General features: G+C 58.2%; 1 protein-coding gene across 1 annotated transcript; it reads left to right on the top strand.

The window, feature by feature from the left end:
• Positions 1 to 3,933: 3,933 nt before the first annotated feature.
• On the top strand, positions 3,934 to 19,363 carry IGLON5 (IgLON family member 5; the record flags this gene model as incomplete). The annotated part of the gene is made up of 8 exons (XM_082677319.1): positions 3,934 to 4,012; positions 12,568 to 12,646; positions 13,315 to 13,547; positions 15,907 to 16,026; positions 17,340 to 17,474; positions 17,700 to 17,820; positions 18,405 to 18,559; positions 19,275 to 19,363. 8 exons carry the CDS (start codon positions 3,934 to 3,936, stop codon positions 19,361 to 19,363), a joined length of 1,011 nt encoding a protein of 336 aa, XP_082533445.1.
• Positions 19,364 to 20,314: the final 951 nt, after the last annotated feature.

Below are 20,314 nucleotides of genomic sequence, written 5' to 3'. Positions count from 1 at the left end.
TCTCTTTTGTTGTTGATTTGTGGGAGCTCTTTACATTGATATAGTCTGGCTATAAGTGCGTTATCAGATACACATATGGCAAATGTCTTCAGCTGTGTCTACAGCTTTGAGGAATTCCTTTACTTTTTTACTTCTCTGCTTTTACTTCTCTATGTCTGTTTCCTCATCTGTGAAACAGAGGTAAAGATAAGACACACCCCCAGGGACATCGTAAGGCTTCAAGGAGAATGTAAAAATGTGCTCAGAAAGGTGCCTGCGTGTAGGAAGCGCTCATATTGTCATCAGGCCTGGGATGGGTCATTCCAGGAAGAGAGAACCCTGTCCTCAACCTAAGCCTCATCATAGTGAAGCCATAAATGACCTTTTGCCAGGACCCCAATGGATTTTGTACAGGGGTGTGTTGGTACAATGGCTCTCAGACAAAAAGTGCTGATTTGTAGTGTTTGCCAGTTGCCACCGTGTAAATACTTCCATCATGTCCAATTTCTGGCTAACCATGGTTTAACATCCATTTTGAAAATTCCTGAAAACTTAACCATCAGTTCTCACAAATCAGTGTGGCACACCACCAGCTCTTACGCCACCTGGCTGTGTTACCGTAGGTGGGTCCCTTTCCCTCTCTGGATCTTCGTTCTCTCCATCTATCCAAATAGGGCTAGCAACTCATCAACCCATGCATACAGTACATATTTTCTGAGTACCTACGAGGTGTCAGTCACTGGGCTAAGCTCTGGAGATAAGCCTTGAACAAAAGCAGACAAAAACAAACAAACAAAACACCTGTCCTAGATGCTCGACATTGCTAATCACCAGAGAAATGAACATCAAAACCACACTGAGCTATCACCTCACGCCTGTCAGGATGGCTATCAGCAAAAAGCACAAATAACAAATGCTGGAGAGGATGTGGAGAAAAGAGAACTCTTCTCCACTGTTGGGGGGAATGTAAATGGGTGCAGCCACTGTGGAAAACAGTATGGAGGTTCCTCAAAAAAATAAAATAGTACAACCGTATGATCCAGCAATTCTACTCCTGGGCATATATGCAAAGAAAATGAAAAACACTAATTTGAAAAGACACATGCACCCCAGTGTTCATAGCAGCATTATTTACAATAGCCAAGACATGGTAGCAACCTAAGTGTCCATCAACAGATAAATGAATAAATATTCATATATGTATATATACGAATACTACTCAGCTGAAAGAAAAAAGAATGAAATTTTGCCTTTTGCAACAACATGGATGAACCCGGAGGGTATTATGCTTAGTAAAATAAGTCAGACAGGCAAATACCGTATGTTATCACTTATATGTGGAATCTAAAACATAAAACAAACGGATGAGTATAACAAAACAGAAACAGACTGACAGATGTAGAGAACAAACTAGTGGTTACCAGTGGGGAGAGGGAAGGGGGGAGGGGCAAGATGGGGTGGAGGATTAAGAGGTACAAACTACTACGTATAAAAGAAATAAACTGGGGCTTCCCTTGTGGCACAGTGGTTGAGAGTCTGCCTGCCGATGCAGGGGACGCGGGTTCGTGCCCCGGTCCGGGAAGATCCCACATGCCGCGGAGCGGCTGGGCCCGTGAGCCATGGCCGCTGAGCTTGCGCGTCCGGAGGCTGTGCTCTGCAATGGGAGAGGCCACGGCAGTGAGAGGCCCGAGTACCGCAAAAAAAAAAAAAAAAGGAAGAAACTATAGGATTATATTGTATAGCACAGGGAATATAACCAATAGTTTATAACTTTAAATGGAGTATAATCTATAAAAATTTTGAATCACTATATTGTACACCTGAAACTAATATAATATTGCAAATCAACTATACCTCAATTAAACAAACAAACAAAAGCACAAAACCCTGCCTTAGCAAAGCTTACATTCTGGAAGCGGGAGATGGAGGAGAAGGGAAGTGACTGGAAACAAACAAGTGAACACGTGAAATAAGGGAACGGTAAAGGCTATGGAGAAAACAAAACCGATGTCACAGAGAGCTGTTGCATTGCGAGTGGGGGTTACTTTGGATAGCATGATCAACAAAGGCTTATTTTTTAAGATTTATTTTTTTTTTATTCAATTTCTTTATTTATTTTTGGCTGTGTCAGGTCTTAGTTGCGGCACGCCGTCTCTTCACTGTCATGCGTGGGCTTCTCTCTGGTTGTGGTGGTGGATTTTCTCTTCTCTAGTTGTGGCGTGTGGGCTCCAGGGCATGTGTGCAAGGCAGTTGTGGCTCAAAGGCTCTCTAGTTGAGGTGCGCGAGCTCAGTAGCTGTGGCATGCGGGCTTGTCCCGAGGCATGTGGGATCTTAGTTCCCTGACCAGGGATCAAACCCACGTCCCCTGCATTGTAAGGCAGATTCTTTACCACTGGACCACCAGGGAAGTCCCAACAAAGGCTTCTGAAAGGTGAGACCTGAATGATAAGAGTCTTGTGCCAATCTGGTGAGAAGAGCATTCCGGCAGAGGTAACAACAAGTGCAAAGGCCCTGAGGTTGGAACAAGTTGGGCTTGTTCAAGGAGCCGAATGAAGGCCACAGCAGCTGGAGTTGAGTGAGTGAGGCAGTGCAGTAGCATCAGCTGGTCTATGAGTTCAGTGCTTGTGGATCTGAAGGTGGAGGCCTAGAGACCAGGGCATTGGCTGCTGCCTTCAGAGCAGTCATCCAGGGGAGACGTGACAGCTCAGGGAAGGGTGGAGTGGGAAGAAGAGGACAGAGTAGAGATCTGTTTTGAAGGTGGAGGCCGAGCTAGTTTCTCTTGCAGACAGATTGGATTTGGGGGTTGGGGGGAGGAATAGAGGATGGCTGTGCTTTTGCAGTTAAACAGCCCCTAGGGGGTGACTTCAAAACCTTCTGCCTCCAAGTGCCCCAGACATGGAGTAGGCTCAGGGATTGTCCTCTTGCCTCAGAGGCTAGATGGGGGCACAGGGGACAGGGATGCCTCACCTGGTGGGCCAGGAGGGAGGACTATACCCGGTAAATGGATGTATAGTGGGACCAGGAGGAAGAGCTAACTTCAGGTTGTTAGGGCACTGGGCTGAGCTAGCACCCTCCCCAGAATCTCCGTTATTCTTCTCAATAACCTTGAGAAATAGAGATGATTCCATCTTGCAGGGAAGACACTGAGATTCTGGGGAAAGAAGTGACTTGTCCAAGGTCTCGCCCGCAGCCAAGTGACTGAAAGAATGAGCAGTGGGGATTCTCCATACCTGAACCCTGGATTACCATCTCCCAAGGTCAGGTTCCCCCCCCCCCCGTCTCTCCCCATTCCCCTATTATCCTGGGGACGAGGGTTGGGATGGACGGAAGAAGGAAATTTCACCCCAAAGTCAGTGTTATTCATGAAAGTAGATGGAGAAGCGGAACTATGTCCCACAGGAAGAGGGGGCTGGGAGTTCTGATTCCTGGGTCTGGGGCAGGTGGGGACTTGGGGAGCAGACTCCTGGGCCTGAGGGGGCTGGGGGCCGGACTCCTGGGGTTGGGGGGCCGGAATTTCTGGGTCTGAGGGAGGATGAGATTGGGACCTGAAGCAGGAGGGAGGTGGGCTCCAGGAAAAGTGTCCCAGACCCGGGGTTCTAGGGATCCGAGGTGGGAAGCCCTGTGGATCGAGGGGGCGGGAGGGGGTAGGGGCCGGGCCGCAGTAACAAAGGCCTCTCCCTCCAAAGAGCAACCCTCCTCGGCCCCGCCTCCCTGGCCCCCCGCCTCCCCTGATTGGTCGGCCTTCCTGCCCGTCAGCACCGCCCCCTCCCCGGGTCTGCAGCAGCTCCGGCCGCCTCGTCGCGCCCCCCCAGCCCCCTCCCCCCGCCCCCGCCGCCCCCCGGGCCGGTGCAGCCGCAGGCGGGGTCCCCCTCCCCCTCCCCCTCTCCCCCCAGGCCTCGCGCGCCCCGGACCGGCCCCCCCTTTCCCCTCCCCCTTCGCGCCGCTGCTGCCGCGATGCCCCCCCCTGCGCCCGGGGCCCGGCTCCGGCTTCTCGCCGCCGCCGCCCTGGCCGGCCTGGCCGTCATCAGTCGAGGTACCGCAGCGCCGGGGGCGGGGGGCTCGGCCGGGACTCCAGGGTCCCGGGCGGGGATTGGGGGCTGGGGAGGGCGCAACCCTGAGCAGGGAAGAGGAGGCCCCCGGACGCGGAGGTCTGGGCCCGGGGGCGGGGGCTGCATCCTCTGGCTGGGAAAGGGGTCCTCGGACGTCTGGATCCATGCCCGGAGGCGGGGGTCCGCGTCCTGGGGCCCGAGCCTGGGCCTAGGGGCGGAGGTCTGCTTCTCCGGGCCGGCGAGAGGGTCTCGGACACCTGGTCCCGGCCTGGGGGCGGGAGTCTGCGTCTCGGGATCGGGGAGGGAGATCAGAAGCTAAGTAAGGGTCCCCGGGCAGAATGTCTGAACTGAGTTGGTGGGGGTGGGAGGAGGGTAGGAAGGGGGATGCCCCGTCGGGGGTCTTCATCTCTGCGTGGAGAGGGTCCCGCAGGGGGTTCCTGCCTGAGGGCTGGGGTAGGCGTTTCTGGGGAAAGGTTGGGGGGATGGTGTCTTCCCAGGGTCAGTAAGAGGAGGGGGCAGGGGTGTCTATAGACCTCCGTCCCAGGGCCGGGAAAAGAAGGGGGTGGGGTCTGGTCTCCCAGCTGGGAAGCGGCTGAAATCCCCCAGCTGAGTGGTCTAGGTTGGGAGAAAGTATTAGTAGTTGGACGGTTGCCGTTATGTGGGGGGCAATGGAGCTGGAGATCCAAGAAGTTGGGGTGCTGGGCTGGGGACTCAGATGTGGAAAGCTCTGGCTGGATATTTGGGTTCGGGGCAGGACGGAGCCTAAGAGACGGGCAGATTGAGGAGGGAGGGAAGGGAAGGGTTAACACGGGGTCAAAGGGTTAAACTCAGCCCTCCCAGTGGGGGAGGGGGACTGGGGCTGGTCTTTCGTAGCGCAGGAAGGGGAGAATGGAAAGTGGGGAGGGGGGTGCTGGGGAGTGAACTTGGCAGTCTCTGTTTAGAGGACATGTAGCTGGATCTCGGGTCTCCCCAGCGGGCTGGCAACCTGGGGATGGTCCAGGAGATGCCCCGTGAGGAGAGGAGGGGAGAGCAAGGAGGCAGGGGGCAGGGGACAGGGTTAATTCTGCGCTTCCAGAGCATTCCCCCAGGCCCTGCCCCAAGCCAGGATCACAGAATCAGGGACACACAATCGGGAACACCCTAGAACCCCCAACAGTCTCGGCGAGACAGCGACAGCGGCTCTCAGCCACCCGCCCACACACACTGAGCTCGCACAGCCACAGAGACACCCATCCCCCTGGTCTGACCCGGAGCCGCACCTGCAGACACCCAGGGTCACACAAACCCGGCCCTGCACACACAGGACACAGGATGCTGAGCCGGGGGGTCACTCCCTCCCTGGTGCAGACCGTCTGAGTGCCCCTCCCACTTGACCCGTCTGCATCCCTGCCTGTCTGTGTCTCTGTCTCTGTCACTTGTCTCTTTAGGTCTCTCTCACGTCTCGGCCATTTCCGGAGGCTCCCTGGCTCTGGGTGACATTCCGTTTGTCTCTGTCTCTGGGTCCCCTTCTCTCCATCCCTGCTGGGCTCAGCACAATTTCACATGTGTCCCTCCCCACCTCTGGAACTGCGTCTCCATGTCACAGCACGTGTCTCTCTGCCTCTTTCTGGCCCCTGAGATGTACCTTGGTCCTCATTCACTTCTGGGAGCTCACGTCTCATCTCGCCCACTCATTTTCCTCCTTGTCCTTTCACTGTCTCTGGCTGTCTCCCGTTAGCTCTCTCTCTGTCTCTCTTCCTTCACTCTCAAGTAACTTCCCATTTCCTTCTACTTCTGCTCTTCAGAACCCTAGAAATCACTGCTGTTCACAGGTGCTGGGCTGGGACCTTAGTGGAGCCAGGAGGTGGTCTGTGACCTAGGTCAAGTCCAGTCCCATCTCTGAGCCTTTTGTCCCCCATCAGAGAACTGCGGGCAAGGGGGACAGGGCGGGGTGGGGGATGAGCTGAGACGGGATTAGGGAGGCAGAGAGAGAGCCCCCCTCACCCACCACCCTCTGACCGTTGGGGCTGAGCAAAAGCCAGTGGAAGATACTGCATCTCCTCCTCTCTTTTATTCATTGGATGGTTTCCAGATTACGGGAGGAAAGCATCCACTGCAAATCTGCATAAGAGCAAACCCCACTGTGTCCCGCTCCCCCACCCTCCCCAAACCCACTCTCGAGAGGGAGCCGGCGTCCCCAGCCTTCTCCCGCCTACACCGTCAGACACGCAGTTCAGCATCTGTAAGGGATTGGTTCGTTTGTTGATGTTTTTCCCCAGATAGAAACAAAATAAAGCCATTTCTCTGCAAAACTGGCTTTTTTTCCCCACTTAACTCTACCTCCCCAACATCTGTAGATATTATTCTATCGTTCCTTTTTTTTTTCCCCCTTAAATTCTTTATGCCAACACACACACACACATCCACGTACAAAAGCAGATGCTGCAGATGTGGGGTCAATTCTTCTGCCATTTTACACGGAGTGGGGACAGGGTGAACCTGGGCGTGGGTGACCCCCCAGGCCCCCCCGGTTTGTCTGGACTGGGGGCGCCGCCTCATCGGCTCATTTAACAGGTATTTCCTGAGCACACAGTCGCTGTTCTAAGCACTGGGAATCTATAAACACAGCAGTGAAGTCCCTGCCCTCGCAGAGCTTACATCCTAGTGGGATGGGGAGAGCTCCACAAACTAAAAAAACCTCAGAAGTAAACAGCTAATTTCAGAATGTGACGATTCACGTAGAGAAAATAAGAATGACTCGGCAGGGCTTCCCTGGTGGCGCAGTGGTTGAGAGTCCGCCTGCCGATGCAGGGGACGCGGGTTCGTGCCCCGGTCCGGGAAGATCCCACATGCCGCGGAGCGGCTGGGCCCGTGAGCCATGGCCGCTGAGCCTGCGCGTCCGGAGCCTGTGCTCCGCAACGGGAGAGGCCACGGCACTGAGAGGTCTGCGTACCGAGAAAAAAAAAAAAAAAAGAATGACTCGGCAGACAAGTTGGCCTTGTGACCTCAGGTGGTGTCTGAGCAGCTGAGGGGAGTTCAGACTGAAAGGACGGGAGAAACCAGCCTTGGAAAGATCCCGAGGGAACGGCAGAGGCAAGGGCCCTGCGGTGAGAACCAGCGGAAAGGAACAGGCAGCATGTGGAAGGTTCCCGGGCTCTTGGCTCTGCAACCAGACTGCGGGCATCAGTGATAAGAAGGACTTGGGAGATCAGCAAAGAGGAAGAGGGCTCTGGGGGCTCCTCAGTGGCCGTTAGACCAGGCCCAGCCCCTTCTCACGGCTCTTCCCTGCCAAAGCCACACGGACCCGCACTCACATGGCCCCCACCCCTCCCTCCAGCCGGGCTTCTGCCACCAGCTCCCCAGACGCCCGCCACAAGTTCACACACACCCCTGGGCCTCGGGTTCCCCATCTGTGAGTTCTGGGATGCTGGAATCTAAGCATCCCCTGCATTGGAGGGTCCCATTTCCACCTAAGTTCCTTTGAGGGGCGGCAGGTGGTTCTTATCTCCAACTCAAGGTCACTCAGCTTGTTAGAAATCCCCTTCTCTTTTTTTTTTTTCTGTTTTTTTTTTTGTTGTTTGGCTCCGTTGGGTCTTTGTTGCTGCACGCAGGCTTTCTCTAGTTGTGGCGAGCGGGGGCTAATCAACAAGCTTCTCTTGTTGCGGAGCACGGGCTCTAGGCATACAGGCTTCAGCAGTTGCGGCCCGCGGGCTCAGTAGTTGTGGCTCGTGGGCTTTGTTGCTCCGCGACACGTGGGATCTTCCCGGACCAGGGCTCAAAGCCGTGTCCCCTGCATTGGCAGGCAGATTCTTAACCACTGCACCACCAGGGAAGTCCCAGAAATCCCCTTCTCTCAAGAGAAGGGAATTCACCCACTGCAACCTTCATCCCTTGGTTTATCAAACGGGTATGAAAGCCACTGGTCTGGACTGGCAGAGACCCGTGTGGTCTGTCCCATCACCACTGGATCTCCCGCCAGGCTGGCACCTGCCCCGTAAGCATCCCATCACCCAACACACATAGAGCTGTTTGCAAGCACTTAACTAGTATTGAGCCCGTTGCTTGGGTGACCTCCTTTCATCCTCTCCCCCACAACCCAATGAGGGAGGCACGACGATCGTCCCCACTTACAGGTGGGGAAACTGAGTCTCAGGGAGGGGAAGTAACTTGTGCAACCCAGTGGCACAGCTGGAATTTCAACCCTGGCAGCCCGGCTCCCCGGTCCGTTCTTATAGCAGCCTGGTCATGCTGGCATGGTCGTGGCAGAGCAGATGCTGACAGCGCGTCTGTACATGCGTCGCCGACTCAGGGGTGGGTGCTGGGCATAGAGCAACCTACAGGCCAGACCTGCTCTGCCCCCCTCCCTCCACTCCCGGGGGACCGACACCGAACCGGGGGATAACAATAGATGTTTCTTTAAAAAGAAGGTGCTGTTAGGAACAGCTAGCATTTCTTGGGCCCTTTTTGCTTGCTAAGTGCTGAGCTAAACATTTTGCTTGCACATTCTCATGGAATCCCTGACAAAAAACCCTCCGAGGGACGCACTACTGTTTTTCTCCTTTCTACAGTTGGGGAAACTGAGGCTCAGACTGGCCGGGGGTCACCCAGCCAAGAAACGGGGGGACAGACATTTGCTCTATCAGCCCAGACTCCTTACGGCTTTCTTAGCGAGTCTCTAGAGACCATCCATCCCCTCTACAAACAGTTCCCTGCTCAGAGCTAAGCCCAGCTCTGGGGGACACAACCAAGATTCAGGCCCTCAGGGGACTCCCGGCCAGGTAGGGAAGACACCCCTGGACACTGTCCCAGCTGAGTCAGAGGGTACGCAGTAGAGAGAGTGGAGACTCTCTGCCTTGAACAGTCAGGGAGGTCCTTCTGGAGGAGGGGGCATTTGAGTTGAGGTTTTGAAGCATGTGTAAGAGTCCAAGAGGTGGCAAAGCATGTTGTAGGAATCCATTTATATTCACTCATTCAACAAATATTTCCCAAGGCTTTCCAGGCCAGGCCCTGTGCTGGAAGATGTTGGGGATACAGACCTGCGTCAGACCCAGGCTCTGCCCTCAAGAAACTTATAGCTGGGACTTCCCTGGCGGTCCAGGGGTTAGGACTCCACACTTCCACTGCAGGGGGCACGTGTTCAATCCCTGGTCAGGGAACAAAGATCCCACATGCCACGTGGTATGCTCAAAAAACAAAAAAGAAACTTATAGTCTGCTGGGGGAGACAGATACAGTCACCACAGCTGTAAGGGAGGTAGTCCAGGCATTGTGGGAACACAGACTAGGGCTGGAGGGAGTAGGGAGTCAGAGTTTCCCAAGCAGAATTCCTGCAGAGGGGACCTCATGTGCACTAGCTTGTTTATTTTTATATTAAACATCTCTTGAGGCCTCCTGTGGACCAGGCGCTGAGCTGGGTGATGCTGGAGGTGGGGAGACCCAGGCCCTGCCCTAAGAGGCTCCCGTCTGGTGAGGAAAGCAGACCTGAAAACAGTGCAGGGTGACTGGGACTGAGACAGAGGGAGGGGCTGGGCCCAGTGACAGGGTGGTGGAATGGCTAACCTGACCCCCACCCCCATTTACCAAAGCCCAGAGAGGGGAAGGGACTTACCCAAGGTCACACAGCATGGAGGGTCCTCCTGAGCCTGGAGTCTGGGAACTGCATGAGACAGACATGCAGACCCACAACATCCAAAGTTATAGACACACAGACCAGGAACCGAAGACCCACTTGAGGTAACTTCATCACTCATCTCCCAAGACTGCCCGCAGCCAGGGCCCAGCTGGGCATGCTGGGGAAACAGATGGTCTGAGCCAGGCCCTGCCCTGGAGAGGCAGCTGGGGGAGGCAGAGACCTCGGATCCACGGAGCCGTGGGAGCAGAGCGGGCGCTCGCATGGGCTCGGATGGGCCATCTCTCCTAGGAGAGGCCCCCATGTACTAGGTCCCTGGAGAAGGAGAAGCGTTTTGATGGGAAACAGTGGGAAGGAGGGAGAGGGGAGAAAAAGTGGGAAATGCAGAGCTGGGCTACGCTAGGGGAGAGGAAGCAGGAGCGTGATGCCGGGGCCCCGGACTCCAGGGGGCCATGCCGAGTGTTGGAAAGATCCCTCTGGCAAGGAGTGTGCGTCTGTCTGTCTTTCTGTCTGCTGTACATATGATCAAGATCCTGCCCACCTCTGTGAGGTCCACTCCCCACCCCAGGAGCCCCGGGTTCTTCCCTGAAGTGGGGCACCTTAGACAGCTTCCTCGGCAACCCCCAGACTGGGGTTGTCCTCCTTGAACCCTGGACAGTGGCTGTCACAGGGCTGGGGGGAGGGGGGCAGGTGGGGTGATTTCGCCCCCTGGGAGGTATCTGGCAATGTAATTTTGGTTGGGGCAGGGCAGCTACTGGCATCTAGGGGGTCGAGGCCAGGGGAGCTGCGGAACATCCTACACCGCACAGGACGGCCCCACAATGATCACCCAGCCCCCAGTGTCAACGGTGCCGAGATGGAGAAACCTTGGTCTAGGATGTGTGTGACCGGGGGTGGCGGGTGTGCGGATAGGGCCGTGTGTGATCTGATCAGAGGTGACAGCGTGAGTGCACGCGCCCGATTCTTGGCCCAGGGCAGCCCCTTTGTATTTGAGAGGCTACAACTGTGTGGCTGTTTCACTGCACAGGCCGTATCTTCATGCACGACTTTCCAGGGTAGGGCGTGGGCATGAGCACAGCCCTCCGGCTGGTAGTGTCACTGTGACCGATTCAGCCTGTGTGTGTGTGTGTGTGTGTGTGTGTGTGTGTGTGTGTTTGTGTGTGTGAGAGAGAGAGAGAGAGAGAGAGAGACAGCCCTCCAGGTAGGGCTGTAACCGTGTAGACTTTGCAGCTGCGTGTGAGGACCCGCTGATGTCAGCGTACCCGTGTGGGGCCGGTTGTGTATGGTGGGGCGGGTCAGGGTACCATGTCCCTCCGGTGGCGGAGAGGCGTGCTTCTGGGAGAGAGCTGCCTTTTCTAACTGACCTTCTGCTGGGTGTGTGTCCCGGGCTGCGTGCGTCAGCGTGAGTACTTAGGTCTCTGTCCCGCTGAGCAGGACCCATTGCCATGCGTGGGACTGTCTCCTGGCCCCGGGGCTGGCTCTGCGCATCCTTCCTGGACCCCGGTGACTGTGTGTGTGTGTCTGTCCCCTGGCCGCCCCCTCCTTCCTAGGGTTCTACGTGGCAGCATCCTCTCTGCACAGCTCAGGACGGGCAAGTCCCTTCCCTCCCTCCAGGGCCCTTCAGGTTACAGGAGCGACTCTGGCCCAGGCGAGCCCAGGGTGAGGGGCTGCAAACCCCCAGGGCCTGGCGAGCCCACTGCACTGGCTCTGGCCCAGCCCCGAGGGCCTCTGGGAGTCGTTGGCGGGGCACGGGCAATTAACTCATTAGATTAATTAGGTCCTCATCCTGGGGTGGGGGCCAGGGCAGCCCTGTGTAGACCCGTGCGCCCTGGCGTCCAAGGTCATCCGGCCGCCTCCTTTCCCCTCCTGGTGCTGTCTCCATCCGCCGCCTCCGCGTGCCCAGCTCCCACTCCCTGGCCCCGGTCCAGCCGCTGGCCACGGTCCACAGAGAGATGAATGACGGGGGCGGGGGGAGGCGCTGCAGCGCGCAGGCGGGCGTGGGCATGCGCCCTCAAGAGCGTGCCCCACCGGGCACGGGCACACGGGGGAGTCTGTAGACGCGAGGCTCTCTGTAGCACGCCTCAGCGCATCCTGGGCGTCTGTGCTAGACGTGTGTCCGCGTGGATATTCGTGTCCGTCCGCGTTTGTGTGCGTGTTTGCACTTGCATGTCTGGACGTCTGTGCACTTATGTGGGTGTCGAGGGTCTCCCTGAAGCGTGTCTTCCCACGTGTTTCTGAATTAATGTGTGTAACTGTGTGTATCCGTGTGCATGTGTCTGTTACATCCGTATATGTATCTGTGTATATGTGTATCTATGTACCCGTGAGTCTGTGAATATGTGCATGTGTGCCTGTGTACGCGGATATCTGTGTATGTATGTGTGGGTTCTTGAATCTGTGTGTATGTGTGTCTGTACACTGTGAACATGTGTGTGTGCCTTGTGCCATGTCTGCACGTGTGTCTGTGTACATGTGTATCTGTGCTTGTATACGTACCTGTGTGCACATCTGTGCATATCTCTTTGTATCTGCACATATGCAGTTCTGTAATTGTGAATCTGTGCATATGTCTGTGTGTGTGCACGTCTGTACACAGCATCTCTGAGTGTGTCTATGTATCGGTGTCTGTGTGTCTGTGTGCACATGCATGTGTGTTTGTGTGCTGTGATTGTGTGCTGTCTCTGGAGGTACATAGGTTTGTGTGTCCCAGTCTGTCTGGGTCAGTGTGGGCTTTTGGGAAGGTGTTGCGTGTGTCTGCTCTGAGTGTGTCTGCCATGTGTGTCTCTGAAAACAACAGTGAACGTGTATGCCGGGGGGTGTGGGAAGTGTCTGTATCTGCGGGTGTGTGTGTGTGTGTGTGTGTGTGTGTGTGTGTGTGTGTGTGTACAGATGTGTACAGTCCCGCCGAGCTGAGCTGCCCTCCCCTCCACAGGGCTGCTGTCCCAGAGCCTGGAGTTCAGCTCCCCTGCGGACAACTACACAGTGTGCGAAGGTGACAACGCCACGCTAAGGTAGGGAGACCCGGAGGGTGCTGCCCCTTCACCTTCCTTGGGGGGAAATGGTCCTGATCTCCAGGCACAGCCCACACCTCCCCTGTCAAGAGAGAGGTCACTGGGGCCCAGCCTCTGGGCCCAGGCCCACCCCTGGGCCTCAGTGTCCCCATCTGTCAAATGGGTGGAGGAATGGTGACCACCACCTGCGTTGTTGTGAGGATTCAAGAGTCTGTACACACGCCCTGAGCTTAGAGAGCCTGGCACACTCTGCCTGCTCTCTGCCTCCCCAGTCTGGGTCTGTCCCCCTCTCTCTGGATCCCTGTCCCCCTCTCTCTGAGTCTCTGAGCCCCTCTCTCTGGGTCTCTGTCCTTCTATCTCTGGGTCCCTCTCCCCCAGTGTGTCTTTCCCCCCTCTTTTTGGGTCTCTGACACACAACGATCACTCAATAAGCATCAGCTGTCATTCTGTTCTGCACTTGGGCTCACAGCTCTCCCTCTCTGAGGCTCAGTTTGCCTACCTGTGAAGTGGGTGCAGTCACACCTGCCTCCAAGGACTGCAGTGGGAACTGGAGATGCAGTGGGCCTTCCTCCCCCCACCACCAAGCCCCCGTGACGGGGGACCCTGGAGGGCCGGGGGGTGGGGTGTGAGAGAGAAGAAAACCACCCTGCCCTCGTCCTCCCCGCCAGCTGCTTCATCGACGAGCATGTGACCCGAGTGGCCTGGCTGAACCGCTCCAACATCCTGTACGCGGGCAACGACCGCTGGACCAGTGACCCGAGAGTGCGGCTGCTCACCAACACGCCCGAGGAGTTCTCCATCCTCATCACCCAGGTGGGGCTGGGCGACGAGGGCCTCTACACCTGCTCCTTCCAGACGCGCCGCCAGCCGTACACCACTCAGGTCTACCTCATCGTCCACGGTGAGCCCTCAGCTGCGGCCCTGGTGGGGGTGGGCGGGCGCAGGGGACAGGGGACCCTCATGTCCTTGCCGATCCCTGGGACACCGCCATGGGAAGGCAGACACACACCCTGCCCTCACGAATTCCAGCCAAGCAGAGGGAGGGAAAGTCACAGGCAACTTCTAGGGCAGGAGAGCCACAGGGCCGAGCGTGGACTCGGAGGAAGACCGCATTCATTCACTCAGCCCTGTTTACGGAGCACCTGCTACCTGCAAGCATTGCTCCGCGGGCTGGGGACAGAGGAGGAGCCAGGCAGGCTGTCCCTGCCCCTTTGCAGGTGACTTTCCAAGGAGAGGCAGCTTCCCAGACATAACGTCTGAGCTGAGACCTTCAGGTGGGTGCAGGGCTGGTCCCGGAAAAAGAACAGCACGTGCGGGGGCTGGATGCGCAGAGTGGGAGAGGTGGGGCTGGAGAAATCCACGGAGAGGGCAGGAGGCTGCCTCACGTGGCATCAGAGGTGGTCTGGAGTGCAGGGAGCACTTGGAGAGACAGGACCACAGGGACAGCCCAGCGGGGCCGTGGACAAGCCCCGACTTGAAGCCAGATTCCTCCAGGTTCCAAGCTCACCGCCACCACCCAGGGGCTGAGGGACCCAGAGCGAGCCGGGCGGTCTCAGACTCCGCATCTGCAAAACAGGGATGACGCTGTCATGTATCAAGTCCAAAACATCGTCAGCTGGAAGGGGCACCTTTATTTTATGCCTGGCTAGAAATGGGGAAAAAAACAAAACAAAAAACCCCTCCCAGTGAAACACTGGCGTCCTACGCCATAAAGCCATCCTGATTGGAGAAATGGGCACACGGGTGGGTGGAGGTGGGAAACGCCCCTGGGTGTTAGAATTGATGAGTAGCGCAACATCAAACCCAGAAGGCAGTAGTGAGGGTTTAATGGGTTAATTTTTGCCAAACACTTAGAACACTGTAAACTTACACACAGGAAGCACCGTACGAGCATTCGTTAAATAATTTTTTTAATAGTAATACTAATCAATAAAAATAGAGATGGGGAAGGAGGAATTCAGGCCAGAAGATAGAAAATAGAAACCAAGTTAGGAGGAAGGTGGAGAGAGACTGAGAAGGAGTGATGGAGACAAGGCCAGCAGCTGGGGAAGCAGCCAGACCCAGAGGGAATGGAACACACAGGATTGCTTCCAGAAAGAGGAGTGTCAGCTGGACCCCTGGGTCTGAGGGGGGAGGGGCCGGGGGCCTGGATCCTGGGTCTGAGGGGGGCGGGGCCGGGGGCCTGGATCCTGGGTCTGAGGGGGGCGGGGCCGGGGGCCTGGATCCTGGGTCTGAGGGAGGAGGGGCCGGGGGCCTGGATTCTGGGTCTGAGGGAGGAGGGGCCGGGGGCCTGGATCCTGGGTCTGAGAGGGGAGGGGCCGGGGGCCTGGATCCTGGGTCTGAGGGAGGAGGGGCTGGGGGTCTGGACTCCTGGGTCTGAGGGAGGCGGGGCCGGGGGCCCAGACCCCTGGGTCTGAGGGGGGAGGGGCTGGGGGCCTGGATCCTGGGTCTGAGGGGGGAGGGGCTGGGGGCCTGGACCCCTGGGTCTGAGGGAGGAGGGGCCGGGGGCCTGGATCCTGGGTCTGAGGGAGGAGGGGCCGGGGGCCTGGATCCTGGGTCTGAGGGAGGCGGGGCCGGGGGCCCAGACCCCTGGGTCTGAGGGGGGAGGGGCTGGGGGCCTGGATCCTGGGTCTGAGGGGGGAGGGGCTGGGGGCCTGGACTCTGGGTCTGAGGGGGGAGGGGCTGGGGGTCTGGACTCTGGGTCTGAGGGAAGAGGGGCTGGGGGTCTGGATCCTGGGTCTGAGGGAGGAGGGGCCAGGGGTCTGGACTCCTGGGTCTGAGGTGGGAGGGGCCGGGGGCCTGGATCCTGGGTCTGAGGGGAGAGGAGCTGGGGGTCTGGACTCCTGGGTCTGAGCGGGGAGGGGCTGGGGGCCTGGATCCTGGGTCTGAGGGAGGAGGGGCTGGGGGCCCAGACCCCTGGGTCTGAGGGGGGAGGGGCTGGGGGCCTGGATCCTGGGTCTGAGGGGAGAGGAGCTGGGGGCCTGGATCCTGGGTCTGAGGGGAGAGGAGCTGGGGGCCTGGATCCTGGGTCTGAGGGAGGAGGGGCTGGGGGCCCAGACCCCTGGGTCTGAGGGGGGAGGGGCCGGGGGCCTGGATCCTGGGTCTGAGGGGGGAGGGATTAGGGGCGGGGACCCCTGGGTCTGAGGGGGGAGGGGCTGGGGGCCCAGACCCCTGGGTCTGAAGGAGGAGGGGCCAGGCCTGGATCCTGGGTCTTGGGAGCCCACATCTGGCCTCTCACTGACCTTCCCTCCGGCCTGCAGTCCCCGCCCGCATCGTGAATATCTCTTCACCCGTGACCGTGAACGAGGGGAGCAATGTGAACCTGCTCTGCCTGGCCGTGGGGCGGCCGGAGCCCACGGTCACCTGGAGGCAGCTCCGAGGTGAGGACCCCACCCCTGGCCGAAAGCCTCTTCCCCCACTCCGCAGTCTGGGCCCCTCAATTCCCCATATCCCTAGCTAGATACCCAGGATCTCCCATGACCCCCCTCCCTTGATTCCCCCGGAACCCTTGTGATGACTGGATTTCCCCCTCCTACCCTGGCCCTGCTATTTCACTGGAAGACCCCAGAGCCTTGGAGCCTTCCCCACGTGCCATCCCAGGCCTGGGCGTTTCCTCCAAATCACCTCCTAGATCCCAGCTTGCCCCACATCCCCGACCCCAGCAGCCTCAGTCTCTTTCCCCCCAGCTCACAGGACTCTCCTGGATTCAGACCCCTAGCACTAGATGGCCAGAGCCAGGTTCCAGCCACGGCCCTGGCCCACGCTCCCGTCTCCTGCTCGCATCACTACATTTCTACCAGATGCCTTAGGCCTGTGGTTCTCAGAGTGTGGGCCCCAGACTGGCAGCATTGGCGTCACCTGGAAACTTGACAGAAATGCACACTCTTTGGCCCACCCCAGAGCTCATGAGTCAGAACCACCCCTCCCCACATCACCACCACAATCTGTCTGAACAAGCCCTTCAAGGGATTCCAGTGCTAGGGCTAAGAACCATGGCTACCCCCAAACAGAGAGCCAAGGGGCCTGAAAGGGACATTCCAGGTCCCAGACATCACCCACTCCCCTTCTACCTAGATCTCTACTACCATTTCCCAGATCCCTAGATCCTTACTCACAGGGTCTTTGGAGACCAGTTGTGCCGATCGGTAGATCCCTTGGGACCCCAGAACCCAGTAACTAGGTCTCAGGTCCTTGGATCCTCCCCTAGTGGTTCACCTGAGCCCCACAGTCCGGGGCTCGAGTCTCTGGATCCCCGGATGCTCTGAGTCCCAAAGGGTCTCCTGAGCCAGCGCTCTGTCACGAGACCCCAGATATCTGGATTGCTGACCCCAGTCACCAGATCCTGATTCCTTGGGCCCCGAGGGCTAGATCCCAGAACTCTGGATCTTCCCCACTGGGTCCTGTGAGCTACACGATCTGAGTTATGGACTCCCAGATCGCTGTATCCCCTGAACGCCCCCAATTCTAGGACCCTCCCCACTGGGTTCTAGTTACTAAGCCCCAGATTCTCATTCTGTGCCCCACCCCTAGCAGGAGATCCCAGGCCCGGCAAGCCCCTCCCCATTCCCACTGACCCGGGCACTCCAGGCCCTGCGCTGTCCGCCCCGCTGATGTGTGTCCGTGTTGTGCCCGTGTTGTCCCGTGTTAAGTGTTTGTGTCTGGCCCCGCCCCCTCCCCTCCCCTCCCCCCACAGATGGCTTCACCTCGGAAGGTGAGATCCTTGAGATTTACGACATCCAGCGGGGCCAGGCCGGGGAATACGAGTGCGTGACTCACAACGGGGTTAACTCTGCACCTGACAGCCGCCGCGTGCTGGTCACAGTCAACTGTGAGCCCCCCTGGCACTGGGCACGAAAGCGGGGCGGGTCCTGGGTCCCTGGGGATGAAGGGTGTGAGGGAGGAGGAAGGGGGTGAGTCTGCGCGAGGAAGGAGTCTTTGTGGGGGGGGATGCTGGAGACCTGGACTCCTGGTAAGGAGAGAGGAGCGGACTGGGGGTGGGACCCCTTCGTCCGCACCCGGCTAGGAGAATTCGCTGACCCTGGTCCCTCACCAGATCCTCCGACCATCACGGACGTGACCAGCGCCCGCACAGCCGTGGGCCGGGCCGCCCTCCTGCGCTGCGAAGCTATGGCCGTGCCCCCCGCGGATTTCCAGTGGTACAAGGATGACAGACTGTGAGGACGGCACCGGGGCCGGCCGTGGTGGTGATGGTGGGGGGGGGGGGGTCCTTGGTCCTTTGGACCGCGGGGAGGGGGGCAGAGGGAGCAGAGTACTGGTTCCTGAGAACTTGAGGGTCCGGCTTCTAGGTGTTGGGGTCCTCTGAGCCCCAGGAAAACTGTGGTGGCTTACTGGAAATTTGGGTCCCAGAATGATGAATGCTGGAGCCTGGTCTCCTCCAGCTCTTCAGGAAGAAGGTCTGGGATGGGGGTCGATACTGAGGATCCGGCAGAGAAGTTTTAGGGTTAGGGGACCATTACATCTGGGGTCTAGCGGGGCCTGGGTGCCCCTAGTGGTCGGAGGTACACACTGAGAGAGTCCAGTGTCCCTGAGGGGCTAGGCTTTCTGGAGAGGGGCGTCGGCGGGAGTGGCCCGAGGTAGTGGCGCTAGAACCCGAGGCTAGGGGTCGCTGGGGTAGGGAACAGAATGTAGGGTCTCCAGGGAATCGGGGAGCCTGACAGTCAGGGGGTTGGGCTTTCCGCCTGGAGAGGGCCCCGGGCCGGGGTCCTGCGGCCTGGTCCCTCACCCGGATCCCCGGCAGGCTGAGCAGTGGCACGGCCGAGGGCCTGAAGGTGCAGACGGAGCGCACCCGCTCGATGCTTCTCTTCGCCAACGTGAGCGCCCGGCATTACGGCAACTACACGTGTCGCGCAGCCAACCGGCTGGGAATGTCCAGCGCCTCCATGCGGCTCCTGCGTGCGTCCCTGAGCGGCAGGAGGGGCGGGGCCGGAGCGGCGTGGGTGGGGCCGGGGCTGAGTGGGCGGGGCCAGAGAGGTGGAGATGCCGGGCCGACCCCAGACTGTCCCCGAACTTAGGAAAGAGACGCACCCTCGACTGAGCAAGAAACCGATCCCTTCTACAGACACATTCATTGGGCGCCCACTAAGGGCCAGGCATTGGGTGCTCGGGACACAGCAATGCACAAAGGAGCCAAGGTCTAGGGACTTGCACAGCTTACAGTCTAGCAGTAGTAGAAACGCAATAAACAAGTAGACACATAAGTAAAATGAAAAGCCAACGAATACATACATAAATAAGTTAAAAAAATTTGCATATCAATAAGGGCTACAAAGAAAATAAATAATAGAATTGGGGATGGTAGCATTGGATAAGCTCATCAGAGAAAGCTTCCTGGAGGGGGTACATTTGAACTGAGACCTGAGTGGTCGGGAGAAGCCAGCCCGGCCAAGATCTGTGGGGAGAGCTTTGCAGGTGGAGAAGACAGTCATCAGCCAGATGCTTAGACTAAAACAGTCAGAGGACAGGCACACTGAGTGAAAGAAAGCCCAGAAAGGTCCCCAGGAGGCATCCTCAGACCACACCCTCAGAGCAGAGACAAGACGCTCGGGAGAGACACACATGGGGTCTCCCCACTCTGGGCCTCCTCCCCTGACCCTCTCTCTTTCCCCAGGCCCAGGATCCCTGGAGAACTCGGCCCCAAGGCCCCCAGGGCCTCTGACCCTCCTCTCCGCCCTGGGCTGGCTGTGGTGGAGGATGTAGGAAGAACCCAGTGCCCTGGAGTCCCCCCGCGGGCGGTCTGAGGCCGAGAGCAAGAGGAGAAGGGGGAACAAGCGCCGCGGGTCTCGAGGGGGCAGAGGAGCTCTAAGAGGAAAAGGAAGAGAAGGAGGAAAGATCTTTACAGAACCCATCACTGTGAGGGATAACGCAAAATTATGCATCTTTCTACAGCCATTCTCGCCACTGTTCACCTTTCCGATTGTGACCCATTCCCGGCCACCCCACACCCGTCTCTTAGCTCAGGCTGTCAACTGGATCGCGTGTGTGTAGTGGGTGTGAGCGTGAGCCTGCACGCGCGTGTGTGCGTGTGTGTGTGTGTGTATGAATGGGTGGGAAAGGGAGCTCAGCACTCTTCCCTCTTCGACACCCCGCACATCCACTGCCCCCAACCTTGCTGTCTCTCACCTCTGGCTAGAGGTAGGTATGGGGGCTTCGTGCTGGAAGCTGTGAGGAGAGGTTTTCCAGGCTCCCTGCTTTCCCAGTATATGCATTCACACCACCCGCTCCCCACCCTGTTGATAGGCTGTCTCCTGGGCAGGTTGGGAGTAGGCAGGGCCATCACGCTTGCCTGCCAAGCTGTCACTCAGCCTCTGTGAGCAGGTGCACGACCTCCATCTTGGCTCTGGGCCTCCCTGCTGTCAGCCGGCTGGCTGCCTGGAGCCGGAGGCCCCATCACTGGCTCAGCGGCCTGAGACCTTCCCACTTTTCCTGTCCCTCCCCACCCTGGACTTTCTGGCCCCCTCCTGGGCCAATCGGTGCTTCCATCCAAATGTCAGGCTGGTGCCTGTTGTCACCTGTGTGTCTCAGTGCTTTGCCCTACCCTGCCCCCACTCCCCTCGACCACCTGCAGCGCCAACCAGCTGCAGCTGGCCCACAGGTGTGGGCTTGCTGGGCTACCACTCCCTGGCCTCTCCACCGGCTGAACCTCCTAAA

The sequence above is a fragment of the Grampus griseus genome (genome assembly GCF_964374135.1).
Source record: "Grampus griseus genome assembly, chromosome: 19".
Taxonomy (NCBI): Eukaryota; Metazoa; Chordata; class Mammalia; order Artiodactyla; family Delphinidae; genus Grampus; species Grampus griseus.
This window is presented reverse-complemented; position numbering and strand designations above follow the sequence as displayed.